We start from the raw sequence: 24,028 nt of genomic DNA on the forward strand, positions 1-24,028 counted from the left end.
ACAAGTCATTACATTGTGATGTACTCAGCATGATGTATCCTTTAACTTTTGATTATTAGCACCACCTGCTGGATCTTTACGGGTATTTTTTTGTTGTTGTTTTGCAATAGAATAACATCAGGGTACATCAATTATCATAACTGAGGTTCACGGTGATTCTGTTTCATTACAGATCTGCATTTGAATAAACATCCTTGCCCAAGTAGTATACACTATTTCATGTCTGATAAATTCAAAAGGAAACCATAACAAATGCACACATACAAATGCACGCACACCTAACTTAGACAATCAGGAACTACAATCATTCACCAGGCAAAATAGATTTAGATGGCTTTTTCATCTCCCTCACACCGCACTTTCTCAAACTCACTCACATCCCTTTTGCTAAGCTCATCGGCATCTATTTAAAGCAAAAAACCCACCCTAACATACATCGTCAGCCTCCCACACTGTCTCAAATGGGCACGTCCAGAAAGTTTGGCTTGATGACATCACAGATTAGTGTCTTGGTTCTCTGGATTTTTTTTTTTAATCTTTGGGAGAAAAAAAGGGTTCCTACACAGTGATCCTCCTCATGTTCTGTGCAAAAGTTCAATGACTTTGCCTGGTTTATCTGAATTTTTTGAATGAATTTGAAAAATCTGGCCAGCGTTCTGTATGATGCGTGCTGATATTGGTTTGTTAAGGCCATATAGCTATACTATACTTGTGTAGTGTGTAATCCAAAGTGTATCGCACCAAAGTCAAGACTGAACATTTTTCCCCCTTATTTTCTAGTCTTCTTGTCCAATTCCAAAACTTTAAGGCCTTGATGTTGTTTCATTTTCTGGTGTTCTTTTTTTTTCCATCCTTGTCCTGTGTAGGAACCCTGGAGAGAGTTGTTCATGCATCACAAGTACTGCACTGTCCAACTGTCCATGGGAATAACCAACTGTAGGGAAATTGTTTAGGGTCGATTTTCCCTTTAAATTAGGTGTGTTTGACAGCGGAAATAAAAAATAGCTGTGTATCTAATTTTTTAATTTGTTTTTTGTTTTTTTTAGGTTTTTTATAGCACTCTTAAATGAAGCATTCACACATGCGGATCCAGGTGTTGATGTTAGGTGGGACGTTTCACCATAGTGGATGTAATCCATGTCCTCACTGTTGTTTGTGTTTCTGTGGATAGGGCCATGGGCTGGGGAGAGGGTTGTCAAGAGTCAATATAAAACAACTGTTCCTCCCCCCCTCTGACTCTCTTGCATTCACGGACTCCCAGGGTGTTCAGATCATCATCCACCATGGGGGTCTTTGTCGTTCTAGCTCTGTCCAAAGGGATAGGGTCCATGAATACCCTGGGGGAAAAAAACAGTGACGTGAAAAAAGTTGGCAAGCATTTTTGTGCAAAGGCATCAGCAACTGAATGTATGAATGCATACAAAGACGAAAGTGACCCAATTAAGCCTGGAGGTGAAATTCATTGCTTGTACGAACTTGGCGGAAATAAAAGTACATGGATGAGCGTGAAGAACTTCAGGGTGTGGTATGGACTGTACATATAATTATCCCTGTACTAACCAACATGCAAGTGAAGCATGCCTGTTTACAGTGTAAACTGTAATCTATGACATCACCAAATACATATGTGCAGTTTGTGTCTAATAACTCAGCCGATGTCCCTTTGAAGTGCTGCCTCAGTTACAAGGAACTAGCTAGGTGCCAGGCCCAGGTGTTTCTGGTCAATCCAGTCTAGCCACCCAGGAGTGGGTGTGAGCCTGAATGCTGGAGACACACTAAACAAGTATGTGGTTGTACCTGCAACAATGTGACCGAACCAAAGAGTTTCATGATTACTGAATAAGCTCTTACACTGACAAGTAGATGCAGTGACCAAGGGCTTTTACCAAGAGACCATAAATGTGATAAAGCACATTTAGGGTTTTTGCCTACACATGTGGGGTGGAGTAGGTCTTTCACCAACCAAAATCACCTGGCCCAGACCATGTATATCCAACTGTTTCATCTAGAACCACACCTTTTTAAAAAGTAGATACTGATTTTATTGCTAAACCAGAAGAATATTTTCCCCCAACTCAACCAGGTCAATAATAAATCTTCTAAAATTTGTCTGCCTGCCCTACACTAGGGCTGTGACTTTCCTCCAAAATAAATTTCGAATTTCGATTGCCCTATAATGTCAAATATCGAATTATGTTCGAATTTTTAGGGTCAATTTTAGTCTATTGTTTAGCCTATTGATATGTACAATATGGGTGTCATTTACGGTCTGTCCGCCAGAGGGCGTTTCAACCATATTAACAAGACACAACATTAATAATGATAATCTGGATGTATTTACGATCGTATTTTATCGGGACCGGTTCTGCTGCTGCATGTTTTCAGCCATGCTGTAAACTTCCTACAGGTGCGCGCTGCACTGATGCATGCCCACACTTTTTTATCCCGCGCACGATCACGCGTAACGTTGATTTGCGTCGTTACGCAACGTAAACAAAGACACACACACACATTCGAACGTGAATTTCAGCAGTCGAACGTTATATCCCTCCCTCCAGTTCGAATTAATATCGAATTTCGAAGTTCGTTGTCACAGCCCTACCCTACACCTGCCTGTTTGGGTTCATCCTGTTGAGGAGTGGTGACTTTACTGTCTTGAATAAATAATAGCCCATCTTCAAACTGTCTGTTTTCAACAATGTTCTTAAAAATCTGGTTGGTGAGCAACTGAAAGAGTTTTGGGTTCAAATGCTATTTGATGTAAGTATTGGTCAGCCTTCAGGAGCCAACATAGTAATGAATGATATTATTAAATGCATTTACATGGACTCTAAAATCACATTAGCATATGGCAGGCTTTCTCAACCACCGGGCTGCATCCCACTGATGGGCCACGGGCACCCATCTTCTGGTTGGAATGTCATGGGTAGAAGCAAGAGCCCTGCACAGATCCAGTCTTACAAAGCTCTGTCCGAGCTGAACCTGCAAAGCTCAATACTGCACCGACCTGTTAACCACAATTTCAAATAAATTCTGGACATGACCCAACTCTTTAATGCAAGACCTACAAACCAACCCGTTCTGCTACCGTTCATGAGAAAGTGGGATACGGCACCTGGAGTACTTCAATATTAACACGGACTCTCAGGCATATTAACAGCTTATCCTGGATATTTTTTCCAGTGTGCTGTAATTAAGCATTTTGGGTAAAGAGCGACCAGAACACCCATGCCAACGTTAAATTGAGATACCAGGTTACCCCACTACCAAGCGTTGTAATTGTAGAATAAAAGACATTAATATTTTGAGTGGTTTTATTAGCAGGTGTAGAGCACCAGCTGAAAAAGACTGTGATCGCTGTCGTGACTGTGATGTACACTGCCCAGTCAGACACATGAGAGGAGCAGAAACAGGTGGGCTGGATAAACAAACTCTGTTTATTGGGGGACACATTTGAGAGATGCGAAGGCAGGATATTAATGCATGTAAACAGCTTATCCTGGATAAGACTAAGCTGGGATATGAGCCAGTACTCAGGATGCAGTCTGCATGTAAATGTAGTCACTGTGTTTCTGTGATTATAGAGCTTCTGAAAGCTTTTCACACAGCGGATCAGAATAACTTAAAAACAAAGGTCAGCAAGCACTGGATGGTTTGTGAATTACCTATCTGACTGAACCGAATGACTCTGGTTTATTTCAGTGTAAAGAAAGGTGTTCGGTCGGAGGCCCATTTCTAATCACTCGAGTCAAAATGTGTTTAATGCTTTGTTTCTATGCATGACCTCTAGCTCAATGACATAAAGTAATGATGTTGTGCTACAAGTACTTGTGCACTATTTATTTATTCACTTATTTTTCCCTACAGGGACGGTGCATATTAATCAACATTTCTGTAAATGTGCCAGTTTCAGCCAACAGGCTACTTTCCAACTGTAGCAGCTGATAACGTAATAACTGCCGGTAACAGTTTTTCCGTTCTTAATGCAGTAACAGTTGATAATGTAATAACTTACCAAGAATGTAACAAAATTTCTAAACCAATAACATAACTTTTTAATAAGATATTACATTATTGGCTGTTATTGCATTTTTGGCTGGGTAAAAAACATAAATAATATAATAAATGGAGCCAATCATGTAATAACATACTTATATCATTTGTTTATTTATTGGCTATAAAGAGTCACACTTCCATGAGACCTATCCTTTCTGTTGCCCCTTTCAAATAGCTGCTCAAAAGCTGCTCTCTCTAGGAATCATGACTACTTGTTTGTTTATTTGAGTACCAAATGAAGAGGGAGCACACGTTTGCCAACACAATTACTCTTCATTCATTCATTCATTCATTTTCCAAACTGCTTATCCTTGTAAAAGGTAGCAGGGGGTGCTGGAGCCTATCCCAGTGCTCATTGGGCAGAAGGCACGGCACAACCTTTATGTTGTATAATATGAAATCTATACCTCTTTGAAGATGCTCAAATAAAAACTCAAATAACAATAAAAAACATCACTTCTTTCCATGAAACATATAATTTTAATCCAGCCTGAACCTGGCCCTCTGGGTAAGCCTGATATTCAGTCATTCAATAAAGTTTCAATCTTATTCTGTTAACTATCTAGACCATGTCAACCGAACCTGTACAGAAGAGAGGCACTTGCAGAGTGGAACTGAACCAAGTGCATGACTGTTAGGTTAGCGTTATGAAGCTATATAAGGCTGCTGGACGCTGCAGTGGTCTCAGCACACGTATAAAAGAGTGATTTAGTAAAGACAAATGATGGAAGAAAGCAAAAATTTGATTTGTCATGGAAAGAAGTGGCGGAATTTTTTATTTAAAAGCACTGCATCTCCAAAGAGGTATAGATTTCATATTACACAACATAAGAGTAACTGTGCTGGCAAACATGTGTGCTCCCACTTCATTTGGTACTCAAATATGTAAACAAACAAGAAGTCAGTCAAGATCAGTTAATGCCCCCACTTTGAAATTACATGACCGTGTGTGCGCCCTTTACTGCTAGTGCATGAGAATGTGGCTTTGTGCCTTTTGGCCTGAGGGTGGCACTAGACAAAAGCTCATGAGATCGCCAAAATTGACACGGTTCATTGTTTGTGGAGCATTAATGTATTTTCCAAATTTCATGGCAATCAGCCCAAAAGATTTTGAGACATATATGACATCTTGGCTTAAGGGTGGTGCTACAGTTAAGGTCATAGGCTCACCAAAATCAAGAGGAATCTTCCTCTGGCAGATATGAATGCACTCACCAAATATCCTGGTAAACTCCTGCTTAAATTTAGTGATGGGCTGTGTTCAAATCAACAAAACATTTTTGCATGATGGTGGCTGAAGTAGGGCGGTGAAGTAATGATTAACTCATTGGCTTCCAGCTATTTTCAGACAACTCAGACAACTGTTCTATGATTATGTGAACAGGGCTGGGCTGCGGTGAAACGCGACTAGATTGCCGTGAGCTATGATGAAGCCGGGGTTGGTGGTCGTTTTTTTTTTTTTTTTTGTAGATGGCGCCTGGGACTCAACATTAGTCTCCGCGGCTAGCACGACTTGCCTAGATCACTCGTCTCCATGGTAACCATCAGAGTTTCAGAGTCACTAGAATTCGAAGAATCCTTTCTCACGTTTGCTCCCCTCTTACTACTAGAGTTACAGCAACACACACTCTGTTCTAGCGTAAGCTGCCTAAACTTGCGACGTTGCAACATTTTTCTCTCTATCCTCTCTGCCTTCTCTCTATCATCTCTATCCTTTCTGATGCAGATACGAGCACAAACTTCGCCGGCCCCCTCTTAGCCCGCTCCATTGAAAAGTTTAATTGACGTTGCATGCCGTCTTTGGCAGTCAACGTTTGGAATTGAACTGACGTCTATAGACGTCAATGGCAGCCAATTAGTTAATGTATAATTTTTTCAGAAAGGTACATGGCTTGAAAAAGCAATGCATCACGTATCACTCAGAACCAAGGTCTGCCTGGTGCATATTGGGGTCTCTGAACACATTGGTCTTAGTCCTATGTGTCTACAACCTACCGTTCCAGAGATAAAAAAAAATTTTTTAAAAATTCAGATATCTCAAACTGACTTTTGGCCCATAAAAAATGCGGTTATGATGGAAATGAGCCAAACCCAGTGGTAAGCTACACAAAACCGTGGTGCTGTGGGAATGCAGTTAAAGTCACAGCTCTAGCTGGTAGTAGCCACCAAAACTGACAGGGTTCATTATCTGGGGAGCACAAATGTGCTAACCCAGTTTCATTGCAATTCACCAAACAGATTTTGAGACATGTTGCCTTGGAATAAATTGTTGAAAGATGGACATACTGGAGGGCGCACAGAGGGACCAGCACAGCCATTTTTAGGCCCCAGCTGCCAGTGGAGCAAAAATAAATAAATAAATGTGACTGTATTGTATTATATAAGTAATGCTCATTGTTGGTTTGACCAAACGCTGGTCAGAGAACTATCTGGCTGTCCTGCCAGTACAAGCTCTATTGTTTCTCCCCCAGATCAGACACAGTATATGGTTAAAGGTCAAGTCCAGAAAATGTGGCCACGGCTTTGATAAAATTCCTATATACAGCATCAGCCACCATAGAAGTCCACTGTGATGGATTTCTCTTTTATTCGTCCTGCATTACTGCTACAGCAGCCACTACAGTCTATTCTTTCCCAAATGTTGAAGTCAATAGGCCTATTCTAACACGAACATTATTCTTCTAAAACAATTGGTTGCCAGACTATTCCCTGCAACTGTCTGAACAGAGGAATGAATGATGGTACCCATTCCTAACAAAGGATGTTCAAACTGTGCTGTAGTACTTCCTTACATACAGTACTTGTAATGAGTTATTAGACGTTTGTGAAAGCCTGATCACTTTACTGATCCAACTACTTTACAACTATTTACAATGGAAAAAGGTCCAGTCAGGCTGATTGTTAATTATTTGTTTTGGTTTGAGCTGACAAAGTCATGTCATTACACTTTTGCCAATTTAAAACAAAGCATTCTCAAGTGACAGATGAGGATCAACTTTTAGGAATTAAAAAAAATGTCATCATGTTTAGACTTGGGCCACATTCAGACATGATCAGGCATTGTGGTACTGTGTGCAGATTTGTGCAGAGGTGTGGGCGTGTCACTATATGTCTACCGTCTGCCCACTTGCTCTGTTTGCCACATACATGACTGGCCAACACCGTGTGATTCGTCAGGTTGCGGCAAAAGTTGATTCTGGCTCAACTTTTTTGTCGGTCACTGCTGCGTGTTTTTTTTTTTTTTTTTTTTTTGCACCCTCTGCAGCACACACTGCCGCAGCCAAAATACACTACCCCCTTTTAAAATCAATGAGATTCCTTGCGTTTTTGCCACAATGCCTGATCCTGTCATTGTGACCTTAGGTGAAGGCTTTTCAGCTGTAACACTGAGCTAACCCAAAAGAGTGAATCACGTTTTTTGCGTGTTTGTGTGAAGGACTACATTAGATAACAGAGATTTCAACATGCATTTGGGGACCATAAGTGGACAGCGCTAAAGACAAATGCAAAAGCTCACAAAAAGATGCATGTTGTTCCAATCACTCAAACCATTTGCCAAGCTGGTCCGGGACGCAACTGACCACATATCATTTGTAGTGTAAACGCTAATGAGTCCTGATGTTTCCCTGACAAGGACGTGGTGAATGAAGTGATGTAGGCAGCAATGAAATCCAAACACAAGTAGTCAGCTAAGACACTTTCGAGATGCATGATTAAGACAGGTGTGAACGGTGATATGTGTCCGCTGTCCACTTGCGTTCAGGTCACCCAAAAGGAATGTTAAAACAAAATCTAAACTGGGTAAGAGAGAAGTGGATATTCCAGATGTATACGCCAAAAAAATGCTTTCAATCAGCAGTGAGGGTACATTTCGATTGCTCAGTAATGACTGGGTAACTGTCGAAGAATACTGATCATCCAACCTGCAAAACATGCGGAAAAAAATCTTAAGCGTATCTAGGTTGGTGGAAAATTCCTTATTGAAACATTAACTAAGTAATCGATTAAATATAAAGTTGTCATTTAAAGTCAAGAGGTGGGCTTTCAACATCACATAGGCCAAAGTAACAAAGTAAAACCGACAGCATGCCCACACCAATCATTTACTTTGCGTTTTAAAAAGCTCCCTTAAATGACATACAGTCAAAGTATTTCAAGATTTCCTTCTGTCACTGTGTCTTCCAGTTGCTGCATGGCAGGCTGGGTGATAAGTCATCTGGTCTGATCATTGTTTTCCCCGTTTGCTCATTCTCACCTGTACTGATTCAGTTGTTCAGGCCACATGTTAAAGAGTAACCAATTACACTGAGTCCACTCCATTTTTTTTGGTCAAAATCAGTTACTGTATAATTATTTCTATTCCAAAATGCAGCTAATGTGACAATGTAAATGGTCACTCTTCCCCAGAGGTGGGGCTTTTTTTCCTGCATATTGACTGTAAAACTGACACTGTTGTTTTTTCCCCACTCTATAAACGTACCATCCAAATCTCAAAGAGATTTCAGTAAAAATGGAAACAAAATAGTGATAGATGATTGTATATGCTTTACCGTGCAGCCCAAGGCTGATATGTTCCCCACTGATGTAGGGCTTCAAGTGGAGGTGCTGGATGACTTTCGATTAGTCTAGCCAAAGTGAATTAAAGTTTTGTGAAGCAGGAAACCATTATCTTTGATGCATACATACCTGACCGTAAGTCATCACTGACAGATTGGTTTGGAGACCATTTGACGCCCTATTTACAGCATTGTGAGACAGTCCATTTTGATCTTGCTGGATTGGCTCTTGCGTGCCTTCCCAGGCTCCACCAGGGTCTTTGAAGCTGTTGTCAGTGGCGTCGTGCTTGTTCTTCTGTGGCGAGGCAAAGGGGTTGAAGTCTCCCTGCACTTTGCGGTGCGGCTGGGTGTTGAACTCTGTCTCAAAGGAGGACAGCTGCTGGGTGACGCCGAGGAGACCCCCTACTTCCACACTAAGAATCACCCAGATCACATCTGGAAAGAAAAGAAGCCATGTATAAACATAAGCTGTCTTAGCCACATCAGTCAGGGCTGATTATCCACATTTGACCGCCTCAAGGTGAAGAACCACTCCCACTCACAGAATCTAATTTTCTAGTTTTTCACCGCCTCATCCTTTGCCCCCAAATACACCATCAACTGCAGCTGCTCACCAATGACTGTCACATGACAGGTGGCGTTTTTTTATGTGCTATTTAGGCAGTGTGATAGTGGCTTATTTCCTTAGTTTACATCACATTCATTGTCTCTGCTCACTTCTAAGATGAATCAGTTTGAGGCTAGACCTGCCAAAATTGCAAGAACACAAGCAAGTATGTGCACAAAGCTGACAGCAAACCCCTGGAGACAAATCTTCACCACACTGGGCAATAGTAATCCCAATTTGTGCAAACAGCACGGGGAGAGCTGTGTGGCAAATTTGTGGTTCACCGCTACTGGGCTATTTATTTCCAATTTCTTCATTTTTTCACATCTCATTGCAAAACCCGTGATTTGCAAGTTCACTTCAAGTCACAGTGAATATAGACATTTGCTTTGCAGTGTCCAGTTCAGCAATAGCTGGACAAGCAGCGCAAGTTTGATTTCATTTGTACTACACCAGCTTGAGAAGCTCCAAAAGCTGGGACCTAGCTCAGGTGTTTTTCTGCTATACAATTAACAAAACATTTTTTGAAGACCACAGGGAACTGTATTAGAGACCCCATGAAACTGACTCATTTTCTTGATTATATGTAGTTCCTGTTGAAACAGGATGTTTGGGATGTGACTATTTAAGATATTCTGTTTTACAGGAAGCAGAAGTCGTGTGAGGTCATTTCATGGGGACTTTAAACAGCAAAAAAAGTATGTAAATACTGTAAATAGTAAATATAGAACATTTAACACATCTTCTTGGTTATTTTTAGTTAAACTGCAAGACGACAATTACATAAATGACTGCATGTGTGCTAATACAGTCGTAAGGCAATAGGCGTGAAAAGTTGGTAGTTTCAAAGGGAGGGCTACTAGCATAGCAGCTTAATGTATTGGACAATTCCTGGTACCAAGGGGATATTATATTACTAAAGTGCCCATGAGCAAGGGCACTCCATGGAGATGCACATGAATATAGTGTGAGGACAGGGACTGGATCATTTTAACATTAGCTAAACTTATCGTGCTGCAACAGGTAGTTGCTTGCCATAAGTCCCTTATGTTTACATCGGTCCTGTTAAAATAAGCTATATCATTTTTGTCACTATAACCAATCAGTTGCTGATGGCAGATGCTAATATATTGTTTTAATCCAATCTGCCTACTGCAAAAGTAACAACGGGAACTACGTGGATGTTACTTATTTGTTCTTCTGAATGTTCTGGTCTAGCATGCCTAATATATTTCCTGTGATAAATTTGATCTCAGCTGATGTCCTACCTCCATAAAATAATCCGGTGGCTGTGCACATTCTCCACTGGCCCTGGTACATGCCCGGTGCTGTGGGACTGCGCATCTGCACGCTCACATCTGAGATTTCCTGGGGGTCTAGTGACTTCACCATGACCATGTTCACATGCCCAAACTGGTCGCCGCCAATGTACTTGAGACAAACCCCTGGTGGCCATGACTCAGCACCTACAATTAAAACAAGACAGTACAGTTAACATGCATAGCTGCATAACCATTAAGGTGTAACCAGAAGACATCTGCCGCTGCACATACATGCACAACTGCGTGGTAACACACAGACACACTCCTTATCATTCAGACATGCCACTTGCATAAAAGTGTGAATATGCCCTGACATGTTCCACACCTGTGTTTTGTATTCTCCAAGTCTTTGTGAACTGTGTATCTGGAGGAACAGACTCTCCTTCCCCAATTGTCACATCTTCGACAAAGGACATGGATGGCGTGTTGACATTGGGACTTTCAAAGTCATAATATGCACCGATAGCAGCCTGCAGGTTCCTGTTCACACACAAGAGACACAAACACAAAAGAGATGAGCAGTAGGTCAGTGTGGCGTTATGGTGGCTACGTAGCAGTGTTTGGTAGTACTGAGAACTCATTGGTTTTACAACGTGATACTTTATTGATCTCTGTAGGGATACTATCTTCAAACCTGCCCTCTGTTCCAGGGACATCAGCACAAGCTCAGCTACAACCATGTACCTGGAGCAGATAGGGATCTAGTGTCTTGCTCAAGGACACTCCAGTAGGATGTACACGTCTACTCAAGGTGCTTGCAACCTTGTTCTCCACTTGAAAAACTGACTATTATTAGGTCACTCAGCTGGCCCTGAAACTAATCCATCTCCATGAAAGTCTGCAGATATTCCAGCAGCCCAAGTTGTGATATTTATAAATCAATTAGACGGTGATCAAGGTCATCAACCACTGTGCACACACGAGCCTGGTATCAGCAGATCAGGATACAACAAAGTCGTGATAAGGAGCAGTTATCTGCCGTCCACAGATCACGACTGGTTACGTCACCAGCCTGCCTGCCTGCCTGTCGCTGCCTTGAGTTGGGGCTTAAAGAGCACGGTTTAACTAGCCTCCATGCGGAGCAGTCCGCTTCAAACGCTATTATGTAATATGGCAGAAAATCTGCTGCCAGAGGCCTGGCTGTTTATCTTGGCGAGCTGGCTAATTAGCGGACTTCATTTCCTCATTTTTGACGTTAGCAACGCTCGCAGTGAAACTTTGCCGTTTCACTTCCGTTGGCGTCAGATGAACGTTAGGAGTTAACTACCATTTCCCGTGAATGATGAAACAATCCCGTCTGCTTTGAACAGCCAGCCTGCCACCATGTCTGCCTTTTTTTTAGCACTTTAACGTACGCTAACTTGCTAAATGGCTAGGTTAGCTTCATGCTGCTGGCCAGTGTAGGCCCTGGAATCCCCGCACTCACCAGTTGGTCATGTCCAGGAAGAAGGCGCAGCCAGCCGGGTTCAGCTGGAAGCCCAGCAGCCTCTGAAACTCGGAGATGAGGACGTCCTTGTCCGTGGTGCCCATGCAGCTGAACTTCTGCATGAGCTCCGCGTCTACGTCCATGTCCATGCCCTCCATGGATGGCAGGTGTCCCGTTGCGGAGACGGGCGGCGGGGGATCCTCTCTCAATTTAGTCCGAGGCCTCGTCCAGCCATAACAACCAGTTCAACAACAACAACCACAGTACGCATGGCAGGGGGGGCGACAACGTTTGACGTTACTACAGTGTCGCACATCGCTTTTCACGAATCACGGCGTGAGAGCCCACGTCATCTGTTGCTATTTGAAGCCACTTTTTCATTGGTTTCTCAATGAATGAAAGTTCGATTCGGTCTGCTAGATCGACAAATATAATTAGAGGAAAAAAAGATAAATCGACCAATGGGCCAGTGAAATAATCTTTCCAAAATCATGATGAAATTAACGAATTACGAATTAGGTTTACTCGCCTGAAAAATGGTGAATGCAAGGAATATTTCAGCAAAACTGAAAATGAAAATGAAGAAAAAATGAATCTGTCTTTCTGTCTAACTGACTATCTAGGCGATGTATTAATAAACCAAATGTGTGTAAACCATGGCTATATACATATAGATATAGATAGATAGATACATATAGATAGATAGATAGATATACATATAGATAGATACTACAGATTCATTTCGTGAATATATTGCCATTTCATGAATATATTGTCAATTTGAAAAGGTTGTTAAATATTATTCAAAAATGCATAATTCCTTTTTATTAATTCGTTTTTTTATATTTTAGTATAATGTATATCATTTACTCAAGCATATAATTGCTAGTAATTATATCTTAATTTCTGTTTGTTGTTGAACAGGCGGAACTAACGGCGGCCTAGTCTTGGGTCTAGTGGGACCATTTATTAGGGACAACGCAGTCGCGTAGTCGACGAAAGTAGGAGGGCGCCATGCCTAAGTAAGTTCACATGTATCTCCTGTTCGATTGTTACGGTTCACATGTCTTTACAGATGTTTCACAAATGATATTATATTCTATGTTTGCAATAGACAAATAACAGTTGAATGCATTTTGCCAGTCACACAGAAAGGAGCGCCGGCAGCTTTGTGTCGCCTCAGCCTGCCACACCGGAACCATAACGTTAGCTAGCTAGCTAACCTAGCCAACATTAGCCTGGTACACAAAGACACGCTCTGTTCAGGAGTGTTTTAGTCAGCAGCAGGCAAACGTCCTCACGGTATGCTGTTGTGAAATGTGGGCCTCGGTTGAAAGCGACGTAGTTTAATAAAAACCAATAGTTGAATGTTTGTGGAGTTGGATGCGCGTCCGTGACGCTCCATTGGGCTGGCTGCGGCTCCGTAGTGCTGCTCATGGTACTCACTGGTTTATTTTCCAGGACCAACACGACTCGCAGTAGATGAGCAACATCCTGATGAATCGTATCGTTAATACAGCCCTCCTCTGATGGCCGGTGTAAAATAAGTAGCGCTGCACAGTAACACAGCAAAAACCACCACTGACTGTTGGAAGTACAGTCTGAGGACAGGGGCTGTTCCACAAAGGAGGATTTACAAGTTAGCCACATAACTTGAAAAAGTGCAGATGCCTCAGTACTTTCTAATTAATAAGAAAAACATCATGTCTACAGCGCTCTTTTATTGTATGTACCAGTGACACTCAATATCTATCCATGTTTTTAATGTTCCACAGATTTTACTGTGACTATTGTGACACCTACCTAACACATGACTCGGTAAGATTTTTTCACATGCATCACACAATTTAGAAAATACAACAGCTGAAAAGCATAAAGAGATCATATGTGCTGTCCTGTTGTCCGCCTGTGAAATTGACTCATCTTTCTTGTTTTACCTCTGGTCCAGCCCTCGGTGAGGAAGACTCACTGCAGTGGTCGAAAACACAAAGAAAATGTGAAAGATTACTATCAGAAATGGATGGAGGAGCAGGCTCAGAGCCTGATCGATAAAACAAGTAAGTGAATAATTGTTTGAAGTGAAAGGGTTCAGAGTTTTGTGGTGTGGATTTCATTCCCCTTTGCCTTGTTTGAATGTCAAAATTAGAAATCAGCGAAGCGATAATTCAGTCATGTGGATTGTTTCTTGTTTGAGATTGTAGTCTGTTTGCTTAAATCAGTTGGAGAGAACACATGGTTTAACACAGTCACCTCTCCACACCTTAGCCTAGCAGACATTGATGGTAAACTAGTTGTGAGAGTATATGTATTCTTTTCTCAGCACTAAACCAATTAGAGGAGTATTTATGTACCACAGGATGGGGTTGCAGTTTGTGCATTAACGCTTGTTTCTCCCGGCCAACAGCGGCTGCGTTTCAACAGGGAAAGATTCCTCCCACACCTTTCCCTGGTGGCCCGCCCCCTGGTAAGTCTGCTGTTCTGTCACTCACTAGTACTGTACTGATCATGATTTGCACCCTGCTTCTCAGTGCTCCTATTTCACTCTGATGTGGAACAGATAATCAACTCCATCAGGTGGTAAAAGTGAACTTTTTAACAATTCAGACAAAGCCCAAAGATTTAGGGAGCATCACTATTTATTGGAAAATTGTCACGTCAAATATTGTTATCTCAATACAGGAAATAGCAACATATCAACATAAATTGTTACATAAAATGCCAAAAATTGACACAGGAATAGTAAATAAATCACCTTTGCCATCAGTATGTTGGCCTGGCAACTGCACTCACACTAGATCAGGACAATGTTCAGGTCCACAAGTGGTCTTTACATATTTGTGTCATAGTGCTGAGGCAATTTTACAGCATTTCTTGTAATTCCAGTCTTTTAGAACCAAAAAGTGTCAGGTCACTGTCTCACACACCTTGACAAATACATGCAGGCAGTGTGACGCATGCAGTCTTAACTTTCTTAACTTTGAGTCTTGGTTTTGCAGCAGGAGGCTCTGTCACACTGGGTTAGATACAACAGGAGCAAAGCTGCTCTACCTTTTTATTAGCATTGCCTGTAAACCAGCTGGAACCAAGACTGCATCAGTTCATGACCCTTCCCTTGCCTGGTTTTAGCTCAACGCTTTGCTTCAACGCTACAGCTGACAGCGAGCCTTCAACCATAATAAAATTAGAAATTACCTTTTGCCTTGCATAGGAGGTGGTCGACACAGACAACATTTGTGGAAAAATGTCTCGAGACGATTTAGCCAGTGAGCAAAGAGCACTGAAATAAACCTGAACAGGACTTCATGAGAGGAGTTGCCATGCTTTCTGTAAAGAAACTATTACAACTATTCAAAAGCACTAAGATAATTATTCAAAGCTCACCAGTGTGCTCAAATCTAACTTTAAGGGTTTTTTGATTGTTTGTTTGTTTGTTTGTTTTATGGTCACAATTTTGGAGTTCTGTTTCATTTGGCAGTATTGCTTTGCTGTGTCTTTATTTGACAAAAGAATCAGCTGTAAGCCTTGTCAAACAGCTGTTTGTGTTCGCTGGATTGATACCATGCTAGGGTTGCAAAGGGGTGTAATTTTCCTGTAAACTTTTGGAAACTTTCCAGAAACATTACATGGGAGGCTAAGCTGGGAAATTTTGGAAATATTCCAAGTTGGAAACTTTCCATGGGAATTAACTGTAATTTATATAAACTGTCATACACAAACATAAATTTAAACATTTTGCTTTGTCATAAGCAGACATAAGTGCAAACTGAAACAAATTTTAAAAATGGCAAAAATAAATGACTGATTTATTTGAGTAAAACTTAAATCAATTCTTTCATTGAACAACAAAAAAACATGAATGTTAAGTACATATTCCCTATGACTCCCCCTACCTTTAATACAATAGATCAAGTGTATTTGCCCCAGTAATATTATCAAAACTTACTTGCCGGGATGTCAGCTGTGTTGCTTCACTCGTCCTGCTGTAGTGTTCATTCCTGTATATTTCCATTGATTCCCATGGAAAGTTTCCAACATTGAAAATTCCCTCAATTTTGCAGCCCTACATCATGTATCTGTGCAGGAGCATTGAAATGCATCTCAGTACAATAAAAAGTCAGCTAAAATTGCGGAGCCTTACTTTGCTGAACACACAATAACACTTTCTAACAGCAAAACAGTCACTTGTCATGAAAACCCACGTTGGGTACACTTATGTTGGAAGATGCTGGAGAAGCAGCACCCACGTATTGCTCTTTGGCATTTTAATACTTTTTGATAAGACATGAACAGGTTCAGATCTTTAATTGCCAGAGAGAAGTAGTTAAAATCAAGCTTTCAGATGTAACCTGATTTACTGTGGTGCATGTGCAAGGGCCACATTAAATCCACATCATTAGTTCCTCACCTTTACATGGATTTTCTGTTTGATGTTGGGGCCACAGGTGGTCCCCCACGCCCAGGCATGCTACCAACACCCCCTATGGGAGGTCCTCCTATGATGCCAATGATGGGACCTCCACCTCACGGAATGATGCCAGGTGGACCTGGTAAGATATATTCAAATCTGATTTGTGTTGCATAACATTTCAACCAGTTCAAGAGATTTCAGATCACAACAAGCAACAAGTTATTCCACTTCTCATTACCTCCTATCAGACTTATATCATTTTGTTATAACTGACCTGTTTCAGAACATATTGTGTGTGTGTCACACATCCATGCTTGGCTGTGTGTGTGATAGTGCTGTGCAAAAGCAATGGCCAAACTGTGTGTTTCCTCATGCTCTTGTCCAGGAGGCATGAGGCCACCAATGGGAGGACACATGCAGATGATGCCAGGGCCACCACACATGATGCGTCACCCTCGACCCATGATGATGCCAGTCAGGCCTGGCATGATGCGGCCAGACAGATAATACTGAGTGGGTTTTTCACATGTTCTTTGCTGCCACCAACAGTCATTGTCTTGTGAGGACACCCACTACTGCTTTAACAATACAGTTTCTTTTTTTATTTGTTTCTTTTTTTTTCCCAAATTGTCTGCACCCTCCATCTGGAACTTCACTCTGTAATGCTCAGGCTGATTCTGCGTAATTCTTTTCATTTTTATTCGAGCCCAGGTATTTATTGCATTTCATTTAATCAAAAATCAATGTCACATCCCCTTCTTGCAGGTCAGATTTTATAGTGTATTTTATTTTATAATTTTTTTTTGTTTGTTTGTTTAAATGAACCATCCTCTCTCCACTGTAAAGTTTTAGGAGTGGAATATGTTGTCTCTCTGACATACTGTCCATCAGATGCATATTATAGAACATGTTTAATTTTACATAGTTTTGTAAGTATGTTTTTGCTTTTATTTTTACCCTATGACATGTTTTGTTGTTTTTCACTGCATTGTTGTGACAAATAAACCCTGATTCTAAACTTGTTGTTGTATCAGTTAATATGTGACATCGTGACATGTTTTCTATGGTTGAACATTGTGGTTTAAAAAAAATTATATTGTAATTATTTTAACACATATTGCCATTATGATTCACCATTGTAGTTGGAATGGTCATTTTTGCAGTAGAATTTTCATTATCACCAAAATACAATTGTGGTGAATAGATAGATTTTTTTTTTTTTTTTTTTTGTTGCTTTTTTCATTTCAGAGTGTTGCTGTAGCAGCACAACACTATATTTATAATGCCATTGTGTCACACATTTTACATGTATCCAAAAAAAATGCAGCTCTTCTGATTTGTTTTTTTCTATTGTTATTTTTGACAATATTTCAGTTAATTATTGAGCACCATTCAGAAAACAAATCAATTCATTATTTATATTCAATATTGTCACACCATTCCTCTTTAGGAATAGATCTTTTTTTTTCACAGCCGCCATTTGGACATGAAGTAGCATGTACTCACAGGTGTTATCAGTTACAGTACACTTGTGTTCACAGTTATTGACCATATGGCCTGCATTACTATCAAAAAAAAAAATCACATTCACAATTTCTGTTGCCTGCACATAGAAAGTGGTTAGGTAATAAACCCCAAGGTGAGGTCAGTGCAGATGTCAAACGATGAATTGGATCTAGATTCAAACAGCACAGACCTCATGTCCAATGTACCTTACCGTCTATTCACTCTGACACAACTGATGGTTTTGAGTGTCCCATGCAAATTGTGATTTATGCATTTTCTGAAGCGAAAATATACTGGGGAAAACATAGAGCCATCTAATCAATTTTGATCTACATTTTCAATAAAGTCTAAGCTTCAAATAATGTCAGAAAGCCAGTAGTCAGCCACAAATAAATTCCCCCAGCCTGCTCCAATTCACTCTGAGTTAAGCACGTTTGATGGTGACAGGCCTTACACATGGATGTGTAGCTGCCAGTGACTCATTGTTTTGACTCACACTGCCTACAGTGCCCTGCAAGAATTTAACTCCTTTCCTCTTTGGCTGGGCTGTGTATTCAACATCCAGCATTACCACACACGCCTGCCTGATACTATTGTGAGGCTTGCTCAACAGATGGTGCTAGAGAGTTACAATGGTGTGCAGTGTGAACTTAGAGCATATTATGAAATGATTTAATATTTGCTTGCATGCACTTCTTTCATATTTCCTCCTCCTATCTTAGACTCCCAGAGAACATTTTTCATGGCTTCATGGTTTGGGAATTCTATAAAAAAAAAAAAAAAAAAAGTCACTTGGGTAAATTGCCATATTGTGTATGCTGTGTTTGTCTGGTTCTATACTTTAAGTCCTGTTGGAAAGCCTTCCATAGACAATCAAAAAAAAAAAAAAAAAACATGTTGCCATATGCTGCAACTGATAACCCGTAGCGGCTGTCAGTCGTGTGCCGTAAACTGTTGTCTTTGAAGAGACGTCAGTAGTGTATATGCAATCTGATGGCCACTCTAAGGAATAGCATCCATTAAATGTCCTATAAACATCCACTTTCCACATCAGTGTGACAGGAATAAAACCATGTTAATGCACATTTTATGCATATGTCGAGCATATGCTGATGCCCATGTGTCAGCTGAAATCGGAAGTGTCCTTTATGAATATTCAATCTAGCCATGAAGTGGAGCGCTGCCCTGAAGGGAGTGAAGTGGAGTGGTGCAAAGTGTTTATGATTAGAGCCCAGGAGTTCGGGGGGAGGCGGGGAGCCCTGATCATAAAGGAGGTCATTGTGCTGTAGCTTAAAGAAAGGAAAGTGCTGATGAGCCGCCCACAAATGGGCCTCATCAAGTATATTGAGAAAATTACACAAGTAAAATCAAGACTGGGAGAACCACTGCCTGGTGTCTGTTTACAGATATTATCAACCAGAGCAAAAGCAGGCGCCCCGTGGGAGAGAACACAGCCGTCCCTTGATGTTACTATTACTATGGGCTGGTTCACGCTCACCTCTTTGATATTCGTGTCATGCAAGTCAACGCATTAATGTCACGAATATCAACACTCGGCGCTTGCGGCCCGTGGCTCTCAGAGAGCTATTCTTTGCAGCCGCGAGAGCCGTCATCAAGGCCGTGAAGGGAAGGCACTCCTGATTGATTAGCTGTTGATACCAAACAGGTTGACTGTGACTGCCAGCCGGCCAGATCCGCCCAAAGATTTCCACGCTCAGTCGGGTTCAAGTCTTATATTCACGACGATGCATCCTCTTACACTCAGCATGCAGTTGGCATTCTCGGCGCTCAACACTCTTGCTTGAATGGAGAAATGATAATCCCCTGACTGCTGATCCTCTAAAGCCAATTGGCTCATAACTGTATGAAGACCGAGATGACGCTGGGAACCTTGGCATGGAGGGGATGATTGCACAGGGCTGCAGGGTGGGCTATTGATTAAGGAAGAAGAGAGAGTAAGCCGTCAGCCGGGCATGAGTAGACAGAGATTTTGGCAGACTCCTTCAATACCCCCTCTGTCTCTCTCCTGTTCCTGTTCCTCCTCTTCCTCTGTCCCTGTTCCCCCGACCACCTCCCTTCCCTTCTCTTCCTCTGTCCTGCCCTGCTAGCAACACCACTCTGTAATTTAATCCATTTAGTCATAGCTCTAGATCAATATCCATTTTCCTTGGCCTTATGGAGAGCCTCTTGAATCTACTTGTCTCACACAGTGGTTGTGTTAGCCAGCAGGGGCTCCATAGTCCTGCAGGCTAATACAGCTGTAGCATACCACCGTATCAGGGGAGAAAGAGCAAAGCCCACATCTGATCTCTTGCTGTACTCACTGTACATGAACCCATTTTAAACCCGTGTTCCATGACCATGTATGAATCACATTTTGAGATTTTTTTTTTTTTTTGCACTGGACTGCAGAAGCCCCCACCCTCTTTCACAGAGATGTCGAAATGCAACGCCTGGCCAGTTCGCAAATGGATTTAATTATGGCTAATTTGATGAGTGGGCCTTGTAAGTGACCAGGAAGAGAGATTAAATTATTATTTCATCCCCCTCTGGGACTGATTTACTGTCAGCATATTGTAGCATATTAGGGTGACAGGGTGGAAAAGTAGAGACGCGAGACTGTAATGGAAAAAGTCGCCGGCGAGCAGGCCTGTGTGTCCTGTCCAAGTGTCCTTGAGCCAACCTGTTCACTCATTGTAAGTCCCTCTCAATAGGAGCATCAGCTAAATGCCTAAATGTGAATGTAAGCACCAGTCAATGCCATCGGGTAAATGTGGGGAGTGCACATAACATTGTTAGCTGTCCTATCTCAGTCTAAATTGGCTTTAGAGGAGCACACTGCGTGCCCCGCCGCGGCCGAGCACTGGCCAGCTGTACGCCTTTGCGGACACTGACAGTGATTCTCCTTCACCTGCTCCTCCGCCTCGTGCACTGCCATGTTTTATAAATAACCGCGTTAAATATTCATTGTCAACATTTGCATCGAAAGTATTTTGCACTTCACAGTCGTGTTCCATAAAGTCAAAAGGACAGGCAAACAATCCAGTACCAAACCCAACTGTTTACTGACACGGTTTCCAGGTACTGGTGTGAAATAAGAAACAGGTTTGCTATTATTTTTAAATGTTAGGTTGCTTTTGTGGAGTTTAACACTTGAAATGCATCTAAATACAGGAGGTGAATTTTCATGCAGACACTCACTCTTGTGTTTGTGTGTCAAAATATTATGCAGACCCAAAGGGAAAATGTCCTTTACAAGAGAATTTGAATATATCATATCTCAGTATATTATACCTTAGCCACAGTCAGTAATGGTGAATATAAGTGACATATTGCTCTTCCTGTAAAGGTCTACTCCTACACCTGAAGCTGGTCTGTTGATATTTCCTGGAAGACCATCTTTAAAGATGTTTCTTTTTACACCCAAATAATGTTTCTATAATATTATTTTATACATTCATATTTCACAGAACTGTCTCTTGAATCGTTTCCATCTTAAAAAGAGAGTTGAGTTGTGCTCACAAAACTCCATAAATGTGTCCATAATCATAGTGATGGCATCTAAAAATTCACTTTTATCGAAAACCTTTTATTTGTTAAATCAGTTTGGAATGCAAATCATATGTGACATTATTATGACGGATGCTTTTCCTGGTATGTTTAAGATAAACGCCATATCCTGCACGCACCACCACCAAGTCTCACAGTATGAGGTGATTGCTCAAAGTTACTGAAAATGGAATAAATAACTAAATAACTACCTAAATAAATAAATAAAAATGCAAGTATACATAAGAAAAGTTCTTGAAAGTGTTTTGAGAGTGTTTTGTTCTCAAAATTCTATGTAAATTTGCAACGACTTGACTTAATACATTTTTTCATATAACCTCTGCTCTAATAAAAGTTTTTATCAAGGTCCTTATCACTTCACCACATATGGTTCTTATCCTTATATGCATAAGGAAACTTGTTGCAAATTTCTCCCCCTTAGAGAGTCCAAGTTCTTGGCTTAAATGCCCCATAACCCACGTGTCAACACAAAGAGTCCTTTTTTTGTCTTTCTTATCACTTTGTTGCAAGAAAACCATTTTTTAAAATCAATTCCAAGTCCGAGCTGTTGTATAAAATGCATTCTGGCCTGCTGGTCCTGTGCTCTCTTTCTGTTTTCACCCTGAGTCACTCTTACTTTTTAAACTTGTTTAACCTCAAGTTTTGGCCCGTAGCATTATTATTAATGAGGCACTACATATCAAATGTAGGGCTGAAATACCATTGCCTGAAGTTCAGCCTTCAAATGTTTTTGCTCCAGTCAGTCAGGCATTTAAGTCCGTTTTCAAAAACTACCATCATCTGTTTTCATTTTGATCGATCAGTCATTTTGTGAGAGTCACTGTCACTTCTTTCAAATGGTGAATGGCTCTGTTTTGGACTGAAAATGATTATACATTAAAGGAACACCCACAATGCAAAAACGATTTTCCCACTCATCCCTAGTGCAGTCTATCCATCCAGACAGTTGTGTGTGATTTGGTGAGGTTTCCAGCCTGCCTCACTCTCTCTGTCTCTTATCTGTCTCCAACTGTCGGGGGCGGATACATACAGATTGCTGGTGTTCTTTGGCAGGAAATAGTGCTCAACTGTGTCTTTGTATTTTGTAAAGAGCTGCTGCTCTTGTGTTTTTCTCATTAAATTGACAAAACAATATTCATCCAATCCCATGCTATTGAAGGGTGACAGAAAGGAAACCTCACCAAATTACACAGAATGGATGGATAGATTGCACTGTGGGGAAGTGGGAAAGCATGGATGAACTGCTCCTTTAAGTCACATTTGAAATCAGAAGTTACGGTTACCAGAAAACCTTCCACTGATACAGTATCCATACACTTGTGCCAAGTATGGATATCTGAGTTTTCAACTTCATTTGCACAGATGCACATTTGAGTTTTTGTTATGTTTTATTTGAGTTTGAGCTTTTAGGTGTTTGAAGTGATACTGTCCTGTCATGTTCATGTTGAGGTGTCTGTGCTTATTAAAACACTACAAAACACAACTGATTCCTGCTTATTGTCTTTTCCGGGATAATTTTTTCTTTTTCAGTTACAGATATCATCATGTACCATAGCTGATTATCTCACAATATATCACAGAATTGCCTGCATTGTGATTCCATCATTATCATAAGTTAAATATTGTGACAGTACTGTATCACCAGTTACCCAGTGATTCCCACCCCTACCATCCACTACAACACTTATAGGCTTGTGCAGACGAGGTTCCTTGCACATGCTCAGTGAGGATGGAGTCTTTGGGAAAGTGGAAGTGGAGCCTCTGACTCTCAGGTCGATTTTTCAGTCGGGTGTGGTATCAGCGAGTGGTGTTGCAAAATCCTCTGAACTTGCTCCGTTTCATCCGTAATGATCATGGAAGATTAGGGCTCTGCTTAAGGAGACAGAGAGGAGTGAACCTCTCCGAAATCACTCCTTTTCCACGCTCTTCCCCACTGAGCCAATACGTCAGAGGCAGACACACATAAATGCCTCAAGTGTCCCGAATTGTTTTCTGCTGGGAGGCTGCCTCCTCAGTCAAGTGCCTGTCTTCGTCTCCGCGGCAGAACATTCTCTCCGTTCCCCTCTGTCAATCAATATGCGTCTGGGGTGGAATTGAAAAAACCCATCATCTGTAACTATCTCATTCATGCATATAGTGGCGTTTATTACTTCGCACTTGCTAGAGATGAGCAAAGGCATTTTCTATCAAAGTATACAAGAGACTGCTCTCTACTGTTGGGTATTGTTCCTTTTTTTCCCTTCCTCCTGTCTTCTGACAAAGATTTGAGTTAGATATTGATTCTCTTACACTCGTAGACGGGTCTCTCAGGAATGAATATCCTTGCTCAACCCCTTAGAACAAAAATACACCCTATATCCAGGCAAATTTTCACAGGGTATGGCTTTCCTTTCTGGTCCAGAACTGTTAATACCGCTAAAAAAAAATCAAATTCAACAAGGTGGAAAAGCACAAAGCAGCCATTCTGTCAGTCCACAAAACCTCGGCTCCTGACATCGCAGATTAGAGCCTCGATTCTCTGGAGAGCCGTTCATGTTTACCATTACTGACTGAGCTGTGCAAGGTTATAGGAATAAC

The 24,028-nt window shown here is 41.2% G+C and overlaps 2 protein-coding genes across 2 annotated transcripts; one reads left to right on the plus strand and one right to left on the minus strand.

Moving 5' to 3' along the window:
• Positions 1 to 455: 455 nt before the first annotated feature.
• ilrun (inflammation and lipid regulator with UBA-like and NBR1-like domains) lies at positions 456 to 12,289 on the minus strand. Its single transcript, XM_030051360.1, has 5 exons — positions 11,968 to 12,289; positions 10,867 to 11,021; positions 10,488 to 10,685; positions 8,743 to 9,047; positions 456 to 1,337 (listed from the first exon to the last, which is right to left on the minus strand). The coding sequence occupies exons 1-5, from the start codon at positions 12,123 to 12,125 to the stop codon at positions 1,302 to 1,304; spliced, it is 852 nt and encodes a 283-aa protein (XP_029907220.1). The 5' UTR covers positions 12,126 to 12,289; the 3' UTR covers positions 456 to 1,301.
• Positions 12,290 to 12,891: 602 nt separating this feature from the next.
• On the plus strand, positions 12,892 to 17,394 carry snrpc (small nuclear ribonucleoprotein polypeptide C). Its single transcript, XM_030051361.1, has 6 exons — positions 12,892 to 12,989; positions 13,743 to 13,785; positions 13,916 to 14,024; positions 14,372 to 14,431; positions 16,410 to 16,514; positions 16,761 to 17,394. Exons 1-6 carry the CDS (start codon positions 12,982 to 12,984, stop codon positions 16,880 to 16,882), a joined length of 447 nt encoding a protein of 148 aa, XP_029907221.1. The 5' UTR covers positions 12,892 to 12,981; the 3' UTR covers positions 16,883 to 17,394.
• The last annotated feature ends 6,634 nt before the right edge of the window (positions 17,395 to 24,028 follow it).

This window comes from Myripristis murdjan, chromosome 5, assembly GCF_902150065.1.
Source record: "Myripristis murdjan chromosome 5, fMyrMur1.1, whole genome shotgun sequence".
Classification (NCBI taxonomy): domain Eukaryota; kingdom Metazoa; phylum Chordata; class Actinopteri; order Holocentriformes; family Holocentridae; genus Myripristis; species Myripristis murdjan.